The 19959-nt window shown below is 40.9% G+C and overlaps 1 protein-coding gene across 6 annotated transcripts in view; it reads right to left on the reverse strand.

Annotated features, from left to right (window-relative positions):
- Nucleotides 1-19959, reverse strand: part of MAGI2 (membrane associated guanylate kinase, WW and PDZ domain containing 2) — a 1459815-nt gene that overhangs the window by 55054 nt on the left and 1384802 nt on the right. For all 6 annotated transcript variants that reach the window (XM_064374940.1, XM_021667866.2, XM_064374946.1 and 3 more), the window contains one exon: nucleotides 8377-8515. In XM_064374940.1, coding sequence (XP_064231010.1) covers nucleotides 8377-8515 — 139 coding nt within the window. The remainder of the gene's footprint in view (nucleotides 1-8376; nucleotides 8516-19959) is intronic.

Consider the following 19959-nt stretch of genomic DNA (forward strand, 5'->3'; position numbering starts at 1 on the left):
TTTCTGGAATCAACATTCTCATTTTGTGAATCACAGGGCCAGACTCTCCGTAGCGAGGACAGCAGAAGCAAAGCTCAGATTGTCAAAAAGGCATGATATGGGAAATGGGAGAACAATGGGAAAATCTAGTTTCTTTTCTCTCTCTAAATTTCAAGGGCTGACAAGTCATAGAATGGTGAGCAATTCAGACTTGATGGGCAGAGGCTGAAGGGATGGGGCACACTCAGCGGGAGGCCATGGACAGAAAGAGGGCAACAAGAAGTAGAAACTTTGGCGGGCCTGGCCTTTACAACAGAGCTAGAGCAGATACATCTGGCAATCTCCAGGACATGATATTCCCCGATTTCCCTGAAATGGTATTAATATTGAAAAAATGTAGATTCCTGGACTGAAGTGACTCAGTCAGAATATCTAGAGGGTATGTGGAGAGCGAGAGGGAATGCAGGCATCTGTGTATTTAAAAGGCTGAATCATTTCTCTAAGACTCTGTGTGTGTGTGTGTGTGTGTGTGTGTGTGTGTGTGTGTGTGAGAGAGAGAGAGAGAGAGGCTTCTGACTATTCTTAAAGAAGTGTTACTTTTTCTCCTCTTCTGCATCTTAGGATTTTCTCAGTTTCCATATTTGATCTTGTCCCTTGCTCTTTAATCTCCACTCCTCACCCCATAATCTCCCATTGTGTAAGAAACATTCTCAGGAATTGGTGACTTCTTTAAGGTCTGCTCCAATGTTCTTACAGTATTCAGCAGTGTTTCCACTAAGAAAGCTGCCTTTTCTCCTGGACTTTTAGGGAAAACAGTCCTTTTGTGGGAGAGCTCAGCTTTGTGTTGGGGCAAGGACGGGAATGTTCCTATTAGATCCTGAAATATGACTCTTCATGATGGGTTACTGGAGGAGCTGGAATCTTTAGGTTTTCCAAGATGTATATGGGTGCTCTTCTTGATGGAGTTTGGGAAAGATACCTCTTTATTCACTCATCTCCTCCACAACTTAAGTGTTTGGGAATTGAGGAAGGCTGGACCTTAAGAGCTAAACGGATTCTTCTTGGTAGATTTCTTAGTCACTATGTGGTCTAATATATATATTTTGAGACAGAGTCTTGCTTTGTTGCCCAGATTGGAGTGCAGTGGTGCCATCTTGGCTCTCTGCAATCACTGCCTCCTGGGTTCAAGTGATTCTTCTGCGTCAGCCTCCTGAGTAGCTGGGATTACAGGCGTGCACCACCACACCAGGCTGATTTTCATATTTTTAGTAGAGATGGGGTTTCACCATGTTGGCCAGGCTGGTCTCGAACTCCTGACCTCAGGTGATGCACCCACCATGGCCTCCCAAAGTGCTAGGATTACGGGCATGAGCCACTGCACCTGGCCCAGTCTGATATATTTTATCAGAATCTTAAATATCTAACAAGTTAGGACTTGCAGGTTGTGGGCAGGGCACAATATATCCTTACAAAGAAAAATGCATGTTGCAAATTATGTAAACGTATGTAACAAAGAAGGAATACCATTATAGTCCATGATTTGCAATAAAACAATGGGAAGAAATGTGATTTCCTCCTCATCCTAAAATCACTTGCAATAACAAATGAGGTTTTGGCTGAGCATTGGGGAAAAAGCATTTCAGTGTTGTGTTCTTTAAGGAAGCCCCTGGCTGAGCATGGTGGCTTACGCCTGTAATCCCAGCACTTTGGGAGGCCAAGGTGGGTGGATCACCTGAGGTCAGGAGTTTGAGACCAGCCTGGCTAACATGGTGAAACCCCATCTCTACTAAAAACACAAAAAAATTAGCTAGGTGTGGTGGTCCACGCCTGTAATCCCACCTACTCGGGAGGCTGAGGCAGAGGCAGGAGGATTATTTGAACCTGGGAGGAGGAGTTTGCAGTGAGCTGAGATGGTGCCACTGCACTCCAGCCTGGGTAACAGAGCAAGACCCTGACCTCCAGCAAAAAAAAAAAAGCCCCCATCTCTGGCTCCATGAAACAGGAACTTATTTATTGCAGGTTTTATGGCTAGAGGATTTCCTGGGGTTGCCTATATGCTGCAGAGAGCATCGTGTGCCTTTAGCTAGGAAGAACCCTGTTCTCTGTATGATGTAACCCAGCGTTCTGCCAGACATTCTGTCCCCTTCCCTAGGTGCTTTATCATTTTCTATTACTCAGTGGAAGGTGTTCTTGAGTGATTTGTGGAACCTCTCATGGAAAAGGAAGATACGTTCACCCATGAATGTCAGAAGCTGAAATTAAATTTCAGAATTTATTATTTTAGCAAGCCACCTTTTACCCTATTAAAAATGCAGGTGAATTAGTGCAAAGGCTATGGAGCCACTTATAGCTTCCATCAACGTGGTCTCTGAAGAAGAGCTTAGGGCAATGGTGACCCTCCTTTGTCTTTTATTGAGGGGACACATCAGCACACCAAGACAGCTCCAGGATGTGAAGTAACACGTCCAGGCTCCCAGAAGTGGCTGACAGCCACAGGCGGGGAAGAGTGAATTTAATAGATGAAGTTTTGGTTCATTAAATTAGAATTTAGAATAATTCAGACAAGGTCTAGGTAGAGATTTACCCACAAGTCCTTTCTTCAGAAAAAGCACTAATTATTATTAGCACAAATATTATAAAGGAAATTCTTAAACTGAAGAAGCCAAGTGCTCTTCAAGGATTCTTAACACTCTAGAAGGACTTGTTTAATTCTACAAATAATTAATAAAACCCATTTAAATGTTTTTCATGAGAGAAGATCCTTTGAGACCTTTTTATGAGTCACTACTCTGCTGAAAACACATTTCTTCATTATTAGTGTCAGCTCACTGAGGACCAGAACTATATTTTACCTTCAGTGACTACAAAGTGTCCTGCACATAGTAGGTGTTCAGTAAATCTGGCTTAGTTGAGGAAATGTTAATTATGTCAATGAATAATATTAATTACAGGATTTGTTCCATATAGAGTACTTGGTAGGAGTATATTGTCTGGAGTTTATTTTTGTATCATTAGAGGGAAGAAAGGATGTACTTAGCAGATCATGGCAAAAAAGATTAATCTGGTGTACTTATAATGTTTACTTGGCAATATTTTTTCTTTCTTTTGAGATGGGGTCTTGCCCTGTTGCCCAGGCTGGTGTGCAGTGGCACTACCGTGGCTCATTGCATTTTCAACCTCCTGTACTCAAGTGATCCTCCTGAGTAGCTGGGACCACAGGTGCATGCCACCATGCTTGGCTGTTTTTTTTTTTTTTTTAAGAGACGGTCTCCCTATGTTGCCTTGTGTGGTCTTGAAATCCTATGCTCAAGCAGTCCTCCTGCCTTGACCTCCCAAAGTGTTGGGATTACAAGCATGAGCCACAGTGCCCAGCTGGCAAACAAATGACCATGACTTATTTTTATCTACATAGAGGCCAGTACTGCTTCACCTCTGCTCTAATATAATTGTTGTCAGTCATTTTAACTTACTGATTAAAGGAAGACTTTTAACTAAACAACTGTTTGGTCCATTCATTTCTTTAGCTATAGTCACTAGCTCAGATCGATCTGTTTCTCCAATTAGCACAGTTTTATTATACCTACAAAATGTAAACAATTTCATTTACCAAGTGCTTGTAATCAAGCCAAAACCTATTATATTAAAGATACGATTAACTTTGAAAATGAAAGCATAGGCAGAAGTATAATTCACTGATTGGCGGTTTAGGCAGAAGTATAATTCACTGATTGGCGGTTTCTTCCCCTTCATGTGGGCATATATGGTGTTAGTTGTCACTGGGCCATTTTCATTGTGAGATTTCTGCTTCATCCTTTTTAACCCTGCTTGGCCTCCTATGACCACTCAGACTCTCACTTACAATTGGACTCTCTTCAGTGTTCTATTCATAAAGCCCTGCCCTGGCTTTTTAAGAGAATAAACAGGCCAGAGCACCAACCCAGACTAAAAAGCATGCTTCTATTATATTTTGCTTTATTCTGATTAACTTTGAACAGTAGACATTATCAAGGGAAAGGCTCCACTTTGGTCTGAATTGCTTATGTTGGGATTTCTTTTTTCATCCAGCGGTACCTTTATTTACCTTGGCCCTGACTCTGTGGCTCAGTTGATAAATCAAGTGTATGTTCGTGTTGTACTCCTTGAATGCTAATGAAGGATGCCTGCATTTCAAGGCAGGCAGCTAATCTGTATAATTTATTCCTGTGCAGTTTTACAACCATGATGCATACTTCCTTTTCTCTTAACCTTTGTGGATTTCATTTGAATAGCAATAACCAGGGTGAAGGAGGACACTGCTTTGGATGTATCATCTTTTGATTATCTTCTCAGTATGACATTGAGATGTGTATCAGGGGAGGGGAACTCACGCTTCCCACTGAGTTTACAATCAACAAATTCTTATCCTGAGGACTGGAGTGGAGTTGAAGTATCTATCTCCTGAGCTTGTCTTTCAAGGATTTAACTATGAAAGCAACTCCTCCTTCAAAGCTCTCATCATTTTCCGACTCCCCTTGCAGCTGCTTGACAGCCTCTATGTGCAGCCACTACTTTCGGGGTGGCATTTGTTGATTTCTGCCTCTGAATTGTCTGAGGTGTCACCTGACATTTAGTCTCTGGGTAATTAGAGATGACATATTTGCAGCATGTTTATTCCTTCCTCCAGCTCACTTGGAGTCACACTGATTTTGTTTAGTCAATGATATGACAGATCGCTTTTGGTATTTTTCAGTTGTATCTACGCTTATCTCTCAGTCACAGATCACTTTAAGAACTCAGAGCGAGAGTTTTATATTTCTCTTGACTGAAACCAGCTTTTTCTTGATGTGTCCAGAAGTCCAGATAAGGGTCTTGCTTCAAAGCTGTCCTGAATTTTGAATCATAGGGTTATCAAAGAGAGGACTTGTTGAAATCCTTCCACAGGGAGTGGTTTTCCAAAAAAATCCATTTTCCCATGATTAGGGTGCATTAGGAAAAAGTAGGATTATATTCTTGGCTTCATCTACTGGTAAACTCAAGTACTTAATTTTCTTTTTCCATAAGCACTTCCTTTTGTTATTATTTTGCTGTTACCAATTCTGCTGCTTGAGAATTAAAATATACTCTAGTTTATCTTAGACCAAAAAAAAAATTCTTTTTTTAAACAGAAGCATCAAGTTGGTGAAAGAAGACAAGCAATTCTGTTTCATGATATAGTCTATTTGATGCTGGACAAATTGTGGTATTCCTCAGCTGTGGGCACTCCCTGTATGTTGTGCTCACTTACGTAGTTCATAGATGTGTCCACTTCTCTGGCTCGCTTCTGGAGCAGAAAAGGTTAACAGAACAGGCCTGAGACTGCTCTCCTTAGAAAGGCCTGCTTTCGAGGGTGGTGATTGGCTGCTGCCTGGAAATATGACTGGTAAATCATCCTCTAAGCTAACGTAAACCTTTTGGTAAATTATAAGAGTGTCTCACTGTATCTGCACTGTTTGTACAATCGGTTTGGTTTGTATTGAGGCTGCTTTGTGTCTGGAAGTCTGGAAGTGTGGTACATGCTAGGCAGAGGGTGCCTGCATCACCAGCCCTAGTGAAAACCTTGGGCACTGAGTCTCCAGGGAATTTTCCTGAGCAGCAGTGTCACACATGTATTGCTGCATTTTTGTTGCTGGATGGAAAGAGTGTTCTGGGTGACACCTCGTGCGAGAGAGAGAGGGAGCATAAGGAAGCCTGCATGGGTTCCTCCAGACCCCGCCTGTGTCTTCTCCCTTGTAATCCCACTGTGTATCTTCACTATATGGCTGTAACAAATCTTAGCTATGAGCACAATTATATTCTGTGCCCCAAGAGGCCTCCCAGAAAATCTCTAAATGTGGAGGTGGTCTTGGGGACTCCTGGACCCCATCTCCCCGCCCATCAGTCCTTTGAAATTCCAGAAATATCACTTGATGGACATTATCCTCAAAGATGCTATGATCCTTAATCTTGGTTTCTTTTGCCTAACCATGCATCTTGAAGCTTAGATTTTCCCAGAGAACTAATGTTTGCCTACTTGATGACTACTCTTTTACTTCCCTAAAGGAGATTGCTCTATGCTATAAGTTCTTTCTTGTGTGACATCATATTTAAAGTTATTTTGCAGTCAAAATCCATCTCAATTTAATATCAGAAGTAGCAGACAAGTGCTAACATTACTAACAAGTATGATTTAATGTTACACTTTAGAGGATTATATTTAGAAGAAATTCTGTGATACTGCTACAGTTAACAGTGTTGATGACTGGCCACTCAAAAGTGTGCCCAGGCCAGGTGCAGTGGCTCATGCCTATAATCTTAGCACTTTGGGAGGCTGAGGAAGGTGGATTGATTTGAAGCTCAGCAGTTTGAGATCAGTCTGGGCAACATGGTGAAACCTCATCTCTACAAAAACACAAAAAAATTAGCTGGACGTTGGTGGCTCACGCCTGTATTAGCTACTTGGGAGGCTAAGGCTGAAGAATGGCTTGCGCCTGGTTAGCAGAGGTTGCAGTGGGCTGAGATCCCACCACTCCGCTCCAGTTTGGGCAACAACAGAGACCTCCAAAAAAAAAAAAAAAAAAAAAGGTGTGCCCAGATACTTTGGTTGATTTGAGAATTTCACTGTAACCATATATTTTTGGGTGATGTTAAGAATTAATGAAATAATGTTGACATGACCTTGAATTTTTGTCTTGTTCAAAAACCTGTTTCTACTTCTTCATGATAGTTTGAGGTGGCTTCATATTTGTGCATTACAGTCTGAGTTATGCCTCAGGTTGATCAGTAGTATGTTCTACCTGCTCACTACAGATAAGCAGCTGATGTGGTGGAAGCTGAGAAAGTGTAGACCAATAGTGACTCTACAGGAAAATGTAAAGAGCTCAGGATAGTCATGCTGGTTAGATTCACTTTTTTAAAGATAAACTTGTTAGAACAATATTAACTCTATGAAAATGTCTGGATATAGATAATATTCAGGTCTCACCGTGGAGTGAAGCATACCGTTAAAGGTGGTATGTTTTAGAAGTGATAAAATTTCACAGGTAACTTTGATATTACTGAAACAGTCAATGCTTGAGAGTGCAAAAGGTTATTCTATTCCAAGTTCAGATTCTTTACAAAGGGATTAATGCTGGTACGTTTTAGCAGGATAATACCTGTGCTTATTGATAACATATATATTTAAAAATATTTTCTTAGATCCAAGCATTAAGGGTGGGAATCTGGGATGAAATATTTCCTTGGGCATAGAGCCAGCCCTACAGAAACTTCTGAATGGTTTTTGACTCACTGTGAGGGCTTGCAAGCTCTCTTTGTAGGCTTTGAGGGATGCATAAGATGCTGGAAACATAATGCATTTAAGGGCCTTTGAGTTTAGCTATTTCAATTGAACTCAGGATATAGATCTGCCCTGCTAAGTAAGGAGATATTAGTCAGTTATTTAGACAATGTATGCAAAAAGAAAAATCTGAAATGAAAAAGTACTCTTTAGAATTTTTTGGGGGGGGTGGTAGCTAATAGAAGGATGTAAGTGAGTCAATTTATCTCTATCAACTTTGAACTCATTATTCAGGTCAGCAGTTAGCTCTTGTTTCCCGAATCTGAACAGGTATTATCTGCACTAGTGTGACATGTCTTTAGGCTTGTCTATTTCTGTCTGTCACTCACTGAGATTATTTTTCAAGACCTCCACAGGTTTTGGTGCTTGTCATGTAATGACCATCCAGCTGTTTCTGATACTAGAGCTATGCTGTCAGTGGTGTCTGTAATGGGCTTCTGGAAACAACAACTTTAAAGATGTTTGAAGGCAAATCTGTGAATCAAAATATGCTTTAAAGCCTTCCTCAAAAGCATATAGAAACACAACACAGGAGTGAATTTTCAGAATAATTCCTAAATGCCAAGGAAATGCGATCATTGCGTGAACTGAAGTTTACATTTTAAACTTCACACCCTGAAGATATGTTGCTTGTCCCTGGCCCCAGTTATGAATCCTTTGAGGTAGTCTGATGCACAAGCAATATTAGGAAATAAGTGATAAATTACTGTGTACTCAAATGAACAGCGGACTATCAGTCAAATTATAGAAGTTCTAATATTTTGGTGGTGCTAGATCTCCTAACACACTCAGAGATGCCCTGAAAGGTCCTACATCTCATATTTTAAACATTCCCGAATGGAGGGAGCAATAGAAAGAGTTCACAGACATTTATTTCTTGGGCTTAAACACACATTTGTGTATGTGCCTATATATATATTTGTATATATATATATATATACCTATTGATAGCTAAATATATATTTAGGTAGGAATAGAGAATGGATGTAGTTTCATAAATAAGCATAGGCATTTATGGTTCACAGAGAAAAGAGCAAAAGGGTGAATGAAAACGTGAAACGCACCATATTCTGGGACCTGTCCCGTGCCTCTCTTGAGCAGCAGCCTCACTCGTCTTCCTCCGGATTTGATGAGTTCTATGGCTCTGGCGTGCGTCATGTCCCTTGTGCTTTCCCCATTGATTTCAATGATTTGATCGCCTACCTGTTGATTGAAGAAAAATTAAGTCAGCCAAAGATGGTTTTACTCAAGTTGCATTGTCAACAGATTTTTAAAAAGCATGTCTAGATGACCTGAGAGCATCCGAACAATTTGGTGGCAGCCTGCTGCTTTTTGGAAAGAAGGTAGTCCCTGGCTGCATCCTGAATCTAATCACCAAACTTTATTTACCTTTACAGAAATGAAAGTATCAGACCATGAAGGTTGTGGCCATATGTTACTTATATTTAGCCATTATGGCAGAGACTGTAAACTAGTTAGCATTTTTTTAAAATTAGGGAATATGTCTTGATACAGAAATTCGAAATAACCTGGCACTTTTGCTTTGAATCAAGAAGTAAACATTTTAAGTCCTCTTCATTGAATCTATTGCCAGCTTTTGGCTTAGTGTAGCATCTAATTTAGCATGTTGGATGAATTTATTGGTTTTTGTGCTTCTGCGAATTTTTTGTATGTATCATTTAAATTTCCCGGGTGCTGTTGTGATATTGCCTTCTTTGTAAGCAGTGGTTGGTTGATATTCACATTTGATGATGAGTTTTCTATCACAGCCCATGAATTAAAAATGAGATTCTCCATTCTCCCCACGTGATCGATGCCCTGGCTGAAGCTTGGCCATGCTCACACTTGATTGCCAGAAGCTGTCTGGTTAAATACCAATTCCTCCTGAATTGTCAGAAATGCCCGCGTTCCATAAGCAATTCCCTTTTGGCCTTTGTGAATAGATAGTTGAAATAAAAGAGATTCAACCATGAGCACATCATGTAACTCCCATAGTACCATTACTGTCAGGAACCCTTGAATTAAACAAATGTCTCATCTCGGTGCAAGTAACATAAGACAAATTAACCAGCAAAAGCACAATGAGTTGCTTTGCAAAAAGACTATTTTAGTTAAGTCCCTTAAACAAAGCAGATCTCAGTCTAAACTCTGTAATGCAAACAGAACTGTAGAAAAACTCTATAGCTACTCATTATCAATGTGGATGCTGCAGGCTGGCTGAGAACAGGAACACACATTTTCCATCACAATGGCAGGAGAGCATGAAAACAGGACCCCCAAAGTGGAGAGAAAGAACAAACACATTTGTTGTAGCAAGGAAATGACATCTCTACCTAAGGATTATTCTCGAAGGGGTAAGTGTTCCAATGTAGTGAAGGTAAAGATCTCCCTTTGTATACTCATTCCATGGCTTTGGAAGTATGGATTTGGGGTGGTGGATTAGGTTTGCCTCACTGGCATGACTTCCACATTCCACAGAAAAACCAAGAAGACAAAACCAACTTAACTGTTTCAGGGCCAGTAGCTTTCTTCAAGTTTCCTTAATTGTCTCATTTCCTCTGAGTCAACAGGCATAACTTGAAGTTGAATAGTTTGCCAGAGGCCATATATCCAAGCCAGAGGCAGAAATGGGACCAATTATCCCTCCCCTAGTAGCCCTTGCCCACAACAGAAACCTCAGGCACAGAATTAAATTGAAAAAGTAAAACAATAGTTCCAATGAAGTTACATATAGAAATAGTGTTCCTTCCTGGCTGGACTCTCTTCTGAGCTTCAGACCTACATGTCTAGTTGATTACTACACATCGTCACCTTGCTGTCTGTCCAACAGGCAACTCCAACTCAACAGCAGTAGAAGCAGTAGACAGGACTAACTACCTTTCTCTCCAAGTGATTCTTCCTCTTAATTTCCAATCCTGGTTAATGGCAACACCATTCACCCAAGCCAGAAACGTGGGGGTCACGCTATACTCCTTGTTTTCTCAACTTCTCTGCATCTGTCCCTGTCCTCATATGTATCCCGTTGCTCACAAGCTCAATTCAGGCCTTTACATGTATTATTCCAGTATTCCCCATCATTCTTCCGTGAACCTCTTTTCATTGTCACCAGAGTCATCTTTCTAAGGAAAACTTTGCCAAATGTGTCTTGCTGACTGAGGCATTCAGGCCCGTACACATAACCCTGTTCTTTTTTCTCCTCCTCCCCATAGACCTGGTGATCTCTTGTTCTTTCTGAAGGTCAGCCTAAGCATCTTCTCCTCTAGGTGCCTTCCTTGACCCTATGCTCTTCACAAGCAGAGATGTCCACTCTCTCTGTTCAGTAGTAATGGCACCCCACTCTATTTTTTATGCCTCATTACAGATTCATGAGTCTCTGTCTTCCCTCCTAGGTTTTGAGTGTCTTCATTCAGTAAATAACTTCTGAGCACCTATTATGTACAAGTCAGTCTACTGGGGATATAGAGATAAATGGTATAATTTCTATATACAATAAGTTCTCAGTCTAGTTGGGAAGAAAGTGGGTAAATAAGGCCATTACTACTCAATGTATCTTTGCTATGATGGAGGCATTCACAAAGTCGTAAGGGAACTGAAAGAAGGGACATCTAACAAAGAGTGGGTGGGGTGGGTAGTCTGGGAGAGCTGCCAGAGGTGCTGACATCTCAACTGAGTTTTGAAGTACCAGTGGGAGTTCCCCAGGCAAAGAGGAAAGCATTCTGGGCAGAGAGAACAGCATATGCGAAGGCTGCAAAGTTTGAGGGAATGGTATTTGGGAAACTGTCAGTGTTTATTATGCTGTTCATGAGTTTAGGTTTTATTTTGAAGGCACCAGCAAGGTACTAAAAAGTTAAGCATGGGGTAACCTGACCAGGGAAGCAGAGTGGTATTTAGAAATCTTCCTGCGACATCAGCATGGAAAGTGGAAGGAGAGAAAGGTGGAAGACTGAGGAAGGAAGCTGAGTTGTGGCATTGTCACATGGTCTATCCAAGTGAGACATTAGGAGGCTGTGGGGAAGGAGATGATGGGGACAATAACACAGAGTCTGGGTCTCCTTTAACTGTGTGTCTGGATGAGCTGCACTGCATATATTTGTGAATGAATGAAGTACTTCCATATGGCTTATCTTGAGACCCATGGGAGAAGGAGGTATAAACCCTCTTGAACCCTAAATTGAGTCTTGGCAGCCACTGCTGTCTGTGGTTACTTGTGTCCTGAGACTGATTTATTATTATTATTCTTTTTTTTCTTTTTTTTGTTTATTATTATTATTCTTATACTTTAAGTTCTGGGATACATGTGCAGAATGTGCAGGCTTGTTACATAGGTATACATGTGCCATGGTGGTTTGCTGCACCCCTCAACCCATCATCTACATTAGGTATTTCTCCTAATGCTATCCTTCCCCTAGCCCCACCCCCAATAGGCCTTGGTGTGTGACGTTCCCCTCCCTGTGTCCATGTGTTCTCATTGTTCAACTCCCACTTATGAGTGAGAGCGTGTGGTGTTTGGTTTTCTGTTCTTGTGTTAGTTTGCTGAGAATGATGGTTTCCAGTTTTATCTGTGTCCCTTGCAAAGTACATGAACTCATCCTTTTTTATGGCTGCATAGTATTCCATGATGTATATATGCCACATTTTCTTTATCCAGTCTATCATTGATGGGCATTTGGGTTAGTTCCAAGTCTTTGCTATTGGGAACTGTGCCACAGTAAACATAACGTGTGCATGTGTCTTTGTAATAGAATATTTCATACTCCTTTGGGTATATACCTAGTAGTGGGATTGCTGGGTCAAATGGAATTTCTATTTCTAGGTCCTTGAGGAATCGCCACACTGTCTTCCACAATGGTTGCACTAATTTGCACTCCCACCAACGGTGTAAAAGTGTTCCTATTTCTCCATATCCTCTCCAGCATCTGTTGTTTCCTGACTTTTTAATGATTGCCATTCTAACTGGCATGAGATGGTATCTCATTATGGTTTTGCTTTGTATAATAATTTTAACTGCAACTCCCTAAATAAATTTGGGAAGTAATCTCTTTCACTGTCATCTGGATATATAAGAAGATCAACTTATCAGGGGGTTGTGGGAAGTGGGGGAAGGAGTTCTTTTGTTACTTTTTGACCTCATCTGACTTCACTGCAGCAGCCAATGTGTGACCAAAGAGTGTCACTTTCCTCTATCACAACCAGGAGAATTAATTTGATAAAATCAATAGAAAATTCACAGCCCTTTTAGAAATGAAGAAAAAGACCGACTGTGACTCTGATGTAGTCTCTTTCTATACTCTCTGCCACAGAGCTATCTTCAACTGAGCTATGTTACTAAAATGAAACTTCTAAGATCTCCACTCATTCTTAGAGTATTTTTAAAATACCGAGTTCCAGTTAGAAGAAAGAGAAAGAGAGAGAGAGAGAGAGAGAGAGAGAGAGAGAGAGAGAGACAGACAGACAGACAGACAGACAGAGACAGAGATACCAAACCCAGATAAAGGTAATTCAGGAGTCTCTATGTGCATTGCTTTATGTGGGTGAGGGAAATGTCAAATTTAGGAAACTGACCAAAGGACTGAAGAGGAATTCTAAGCACTCATTTTTTTTCCTATGGAAGAAATTCTTTGATCTGTGGTCCCTTGGGGCAACTAACAACCTTAGAGTAATGTCACAGGGGCAAGGCGGAGTGAGATAACTACTGCGTCTAGGGCACAGCCTAGCAGATTCTGCATTTCTACTCATACATCATGGCAGATTTTTCTTTCTTTCTTTCTTTTTTTTTTTTTTTTTTTTTACAGTTAGATCACAGGCTTTCAGAAAGATTTTTCTTTAACAAAACACCAAATCTTTGAATTTGCTTAGGGCTTTCCAGGTAAAAAAACCTTTTCTGTTTTTTCCTATGGAAGACCAAGGCAGGAGAAGGTAAACATCTCAGAAATCCTTATATGGTTAATAGTTCCGGTTGTAAGAAAAATAAACTCTGTACTGTATGCATTATTGTAGCGAAGTCATATATAAAGTATTTGGCTTGTTTCAATGAAATATTTATAAGAATTAGATTAAATCCTGGATTTACTTCAGCTGTGAGTCATGGCAGTCCCAGCTCAAAGGGTGACTTGGACATCGCTACAAACATGCTTTGCTGTTTGTAAACAGTTAATTGCCCTCATGCTACTATTGCATTGTAAGAGCCTACTTTGCATGATCATATATGACTAAAATGATATCAGATTATAATTAGGTATGAGGAATTCAGCTTCTTTGGAATATTATACCAATAAATTATGAATAATCTCTATTCCTTATTTCATGATGGACATAGCTATGGACCATTTTTGTGGCTAATGATGTGAGGTCACAGGCTAATGCCATTATCATTCCTCCCTTACAGGCAGTTTTCTCCCACTGACACTAGACCCTTCATGGACAGGGAACACACACTGTCTCTGTGTCATCTGTACCTTCAACAACTTCTGAGAAGTAGACCCTCCATTAATCACAGCTGAATCAATGAATGTTTGCTTTGCCTTTCAGTGACAGTAAACGTCTTCACTTGGACATCATATAAGTTAAGCTTTAGTGCACCTCAGCATACCTCAAGCTTTCTTGAAATACTGCCTTAAGCAGTTCCAGCCAAATCATGACAGTTTCATTGGTACTTACAGGAGACCAAATGAGGCTTCAGTAATGGTGACCTGCACACATTGGTCTTGACAGGTAAAGTTATAGGAAGCAGATGTTATGGTTAAGAGAAAGAGGAATAGAGGCTGAGTCTGAATGAAATCATGAAGTGCCAGGAAAAAGAAAAATCAGAATTAGGGTCTTTGCTGCTGCAGTCATTATATGGGGTGCCATGACACTGTGATTCCTGTGCCCTAATGGCTCTGCTGGAGCAAAGGACAGGCTGATTTCTAACTCAACGGTGATCTTTAATATCTACTGGCTGTTTCCATGATTAACTTTGTGAGATATTATTTAATAACTATTGCAGTAAGAATATTTTTCAAGGGGTTACACGGAATGTTTTCATTAATCTTCCCATTTCTTTCATTAGATTGTGATTGAATTAGATGGGTTCCAAGTGCCTATTATAGAACCTGGCTTTTGTTATAAACTGTTAGGCACGGTTGCCTCAGCAACACGCAGGAGCCCATAAAATCAGCAGGTTTTTCCAGAGAGAAAACTTCTAATCCAATTGGAAACTGAAATACATGTTTGAGAGCACCAAAAATGTGAATTTTATTTTCTTCAATTCATTTATATATTGAAAACTGTCTGAGACTCTCTTTAGACTATGTTTTAGACAGTAATCACCTAAAAAGAAAACAGGCTGGGAGTATTGGCTCATGCTTTTAGTAATCTCAGTGCTTTGGAAGGCTGAAGTGGGAGGACTGCTTGAGTCCAGGAGTTCAAGACTAGCCTAAGCCCCATGGCAAAACCTCAATCTCTACAAAAAAAAAATACAAAAACATTAGTCAGATGTGGTGGTGCATGACTCACTACTCAGAAGGCTGAAGTGGGAGGATCACTTGAGCCCAGGAGTTTGAGGCTGCAGTGAGTCATGATTGCACCTCTGTATTCCAGCTGGGGGAACAAGAGTGAGGACTTAATTTCTAAAACAAAACAAAATAACCCCCCCGCAACAACAAAACCAAAATCAAACCAAAAAAGTCCCAACATCTTTCGAGAAACTTCATTCATGGATGAATTTGTGCATCCTGCGGATGCACAGAAGAGAGAAGACTCCTTCATCAAGGTTCTGCCTAAGCACATACCTGCTTTGGAGGGTCACAAAGGGAGGTGAACAAGCTGGTATTGGAAGCGAAAGGCCGCTGCAGAATTCTGAGAATTCTCCACTTGATGCAAGTGGTACTCCTTCTTTTGTGTTTGTATTATTTGTGTTTAGAAAAGATGTAGTCACAGCTCAGAAAATGTGTGGCCTTTGACTTGAGCACACTGCCCCATGGTGGGAGTGTTGCCTTGTCTGGACATTCATATCAGGAAGCTGGCTTTAGCAAAGATTTAGGGGGAGCTCTCCCTTCCAGAGCCTCTATTTCTATTTACAAAAATCCTCTAAATTAAAACATGAAAATGTATGTAAAATTTGAAGATGACACAGTATCCCTACTGTGGAAGTAGTTGAACTCTAAATTATGATTTGGTATCTTTCTCACTGATTCCTTCCTTTTTCCTTGTCAACTGTTACCGACATTTATCTCATGCAGAGAATTTTATTAGATTGCTTCTTTCTAAATCTCCTTACTCTTCTAGGACTCTTTATTTTTATTTTTTTTTTTGAGATGGAGTCTCACTCTGTTGCCCAGGTTGGAGTGCAGTGGCACGTTCTTGGCCCACTGCAACCTCCACCTCCCGGGTTTGAGCGATTCTCCTGCCTCAGCCTCCTGAGTAGCTGGGATTACAGGCACCCGCCACCACCATAATTTTGTGTATTTTCAGTAGAGACAGGATTTTGCCATGTTGGCCAGGCTGGTCTCGAACTCCTGACCTCAGGTGATCCACCCGCCTTTGTGTCCCAAAGTGCTGGGAATATAGGTGTGAGCCATGGCACCAGGCCTCTTCTAGGGCTCTTAACTGGGGTTGACAGTTAATTCTTTAAGTCCTCCCGTCCCCTAGCTCTATGTATACTCTCTGGGCGATTGCTTTCCATCTTTCTTTGTTTTTTTTTGAGACAGTGTCTCACTTTGTCACCCAAGCTGGAGTGTAGTGGCATGATCCTGGCTCACTGCAGCCTTGACCTCCCAGTTTCAAGCAATCCTCCTGCCTCAGCCCCTCAAGTAGCTGTGACTACAGGCATGCACCACTATATCTAATTTTTGTATTTTTGGTAGAGATGAGGTTTCACCATGTTGCCAGACTAGTCTCAAATTCCTGAGCTCAAGTGATCCACTTGTTTTGGCCTCCCAAAGTGCTGGGATTACAGGTGTAAGCTACTGTGTCTGGCCCCCTTCCTACCTTTCTGAGGTATTTGGCATGTTTCCATTTTGGTGCCTTTATACATACTGTTCGATTTGCTAGAATCTGAGTCCTCATTCTCCCCACTTCAAAAAGGGAAATCCTACTTATCTCTTAGGAACCCAGTTTCAGGGATGATATCATCTAGAGAGCTTTTATGATCCCACCAGTCTGGGATGGGTGCCTTTCCTGTGCATTTCTTAGAAGTATTGACCTTTGCCAATATATTGTAAGCTCTCCAAAGACAGGAACTGTGTCACATGGGAAATATCCACATATATCTGTTCAGCAGATAGATGAATGATTGAAAGAAGGCATTTTTCAGAAATTGTCTTTTTGGCTGTATGCTCCTTATAGTTTAAACCAGGTGTAAACAAGATTTATAATAAAACTCTAATTTGGTTTCATAATATATGTCAGCCAGGTTTGAGCATGATCAAATAATATAGCATATAGGAAGTGCCTTGTAATCTCTAAATATACAAATGTAATCTATTATTAATCATAGTAGTTATAATTAATACATCATTATAATCATCATAATAATGGTAAAATAGAGGAAAAAACAGTAATAAGTTTTTCATAATGAATCTGAGAGGGAAGCAGTTGAGCTTCTGAGGGTGTATTAAATGGGGAAATGATATTTTTTCTGGAAGTATCATTGAGAGGTTAAAAATGAAAGAAACTCTTCTGTTTGTTAAGCACTGCCCGATAGAAATTCTTATAGGACATGATTGGTATTTCGTATTCCATGATTTTAGATGAAGTTCTTAGGAAAAGAATCTCACTGGATGTTGGGCAGATAATCCAAACCCTAAACTAATACAGAGAAATAACTGCAAGTGTGGCAACAGACATGAATGTGAAGAAAGAGATTTTAAAGACAAGCTGGGTGCAGCCAAACATTTTCTACAAAGGAAAAAATAACTACCCTCATTCCATTTTTCATATGCTAGTTTGACTGCTCAGGTGAAAAGAGACTGCGGCGATATCTTAAAGTTATCTGCCTGAGTCAGAACAGGAAGCTATCATTGGCAGCTCAGCTAGTTTATCTAGTTGCTCAGAAATCACTTATATTAGGTTATGAAGTCAGTTTCCCTAGTTGACTGAAAAATAAACAAAAAGGAAATCAAAGAGGAAACTTTCTATTGTGAACTCTGGGCTGTTATTTCCCCTCCTAGGATGTAATTGAGAGAAAATGAGGGATTATTATTATTACGTATACTTATCAGATACATTTATCTTCTCGGTGCAAGCATGAGGCTTTGTGCAATGACTTCTCTAGTGACTCATGATAACAATTCCTTGTTTTCCTGAAGCTAACTGTCTTGCATTTTGCATTTACATTTCAACATTTTAGCGCCTTCTCTCCTCTCTGACCTCTGCTTCTGTCTTTACATCTCTTTCTCTCAGACTGTGTGTGTGCCAGTCCTAGACCTGACAAGTTAACAGCGTGAATGAGCATGAAAAAGGTATACCAAGATGTGTGGCAGGGACATTGGTTAGCTGGGATTTTGAAAATAAGTTAATGATGGGACTATTTTCGAAGTATGGGCAGGGTTAGGGCAGTCAAAGAGGGCTGTTGAGGCAATGAAGGATACACATGGCGAGTGCTGTTGCCACCTTCAGTCTGAGAGACATCAGGGGAGGAAAAGAAGTTACAGGGGCTGAGTGAGAGCTGGAGCCATGAAAGAGAGGCTCCTTGTCTAGAGCTGGAGCTGTAGCAGGAAGGAATGCTGCCAGGCCTGCAGCACCAAGGCAGGGGGCAACAGGGTAAGAAATACCTCAACCTCTGTGTGGCAGACAGAATAATGTCCCCCATCCCCAGATGTCCACCTGCTAGTCCCTGGAATCTGTGTTATGTTACCTCACATGGCAAAAAAGAGTTTACAGACGTGCTGACCTTAAGGATCTTGAGATGGAGGATTATCAGGGATCGTTTGGGTGGGCCTGATATAATCACAAAGGTCAAAGTCTGGGAAGTGCAAGACAGAAGCAGAGGTCAGAGGAGAGCAGTTGCTGAGCTGCTGGCTTTGAAGATGGAGGAAGGAAATATAAGCCAAGGAGGTTCTAGAAGCTGGAAAAGGAAATGAAATGAGTTCCTACCCCAGAGTCTCCAAACGGAAACAGCCCTGCTGACATGGTGCCTTGATTTAGTGAAACAAACTGATTTCAGACTTCTGACTCCAGAACGGTAAAGCAATCAATTTGTGTTGTTTGCGGTCACTTATTACAGCAGGAATAGAAAACTAATGTACTTGCTCTTTTTCTGCCCTCTGAGCTCCTGCTGGTGCTTCTCATTGGCCAAATGCAACAGAAAGCCAGAAAGCAAGAGAGTTTGGGTGATATAGACATAGCCATCAGTACCCCAGAATAGGGCAGAGAAGGAAGTAGAATAAATCTGGGAGAGAAGGTAGAACAAAGGAAGAACTAGCACTGGGGTGTGGTGGGTGTGGGATGGAATAGATTTTAAAACATCAAATATGCCAGATGAATACTTTAAGCAATAGTTCATGAACAAGACAAAAATCAAACGGCAGCCTAGCTCAAATCCCATTGGATAAACTGTTTTTGAAAACCTATATTTGTTTTAACATTTTATTTTAACATGTGTAGCCCCTATACCATTATAGAAAGAGGAGTGGCATCAAGGTTACTGAGTTGAATGCTCTTTTAAAATTGCCTAAGATGTCAGTTACCTTTATATCTAGTCAGTTTCCAAGTCCTTTCAATTCTACACGTACCCTGTCTCCAGCAGCTGCCTCTCATTTCCCGTTTCTCTTGCTGCCATTCTACATTAGCTGCTCCTCTCTTTCCCCTCTTCCTTCCATCCATATGGTTGCCATAATCATATTTCAAAGCTTATCTCTGATTTTGCCTCACTCCTCCTCAAACACCTCCCCTCCTGTCCAAATGCTTCTTGAACAGAATCTAAACTCCTTGACATGAGGTGTAGATCCTTTAGGACCCTGTCCCTGTAATCTTGTACCTTATTCCCACCCTTCTCTTTTGTTTAGTCTGGCCCACTTGTACTTCCTCCACCCTTTCTTCCTCAGCATTTGTGCTGCTGTCCTCACTCTTCCTTATTATTTTTGTTATTCTCCCTGAATCCTTCAATCCCATCTCCTAATCAAGCCCTTTCTTCAAGGCTCTGCTCAAATCCTACACGAAGCCATCACTGGTCACTCCAGGGGAAATTTATCCTCTCTCCTCTCTGCATCCACTACTCTTCTAGCTATTCCTCTCTTATAGCACTTACAGTCATACTGCCTGTTAGTCTAGTTATTTGTGTATTTATTCTCCCCACTACCATTTCTGACCTACCAAGTTGTAAACTCTTGGAAAAAGGGAGTGTATCTTTGTACCTTCTAGTAGTAGCTGGTGCATTGTCTTAAAAATAATAGATAATAAAAACTTGTGGTGGGGGCAAAAAATGATCACTGTGTAGGACATAAATGATTAATGGCAGAGGGAGAGTCTTTGCAGGAGGTGAGGGTGTGTGTGGGAGGCTGGAGCGGGACTTTGAGGGCAGCCGGTGCCTTGCTCACTATGGTTTTTCTACTATCAACTGAGGTGCCTGGCACAAGATAAGAGCTTCATGAATATTTCCTAAATGAATAAGTAAATGCTATCCACTTCATTTTGGCCAAAGGTAACCTTGAATTCTTAGAGAACAAGGT

This window comes from Aotus nancymaae, unplaced genomic scaffold (assembly GCF_030222135.1).
Source record: "Aotus nancymaae isolate 86718 unplaced genomic scaffold, 86718_ANA_hifiasm-v0.15.2.pri h1tg000002l, whole genome shotgun sequence".
NCBI lineage: Eukaryota > Metazoa > Chordata > Mammalia > Primates > Aotidae > Aotus > Aotus nancymaae.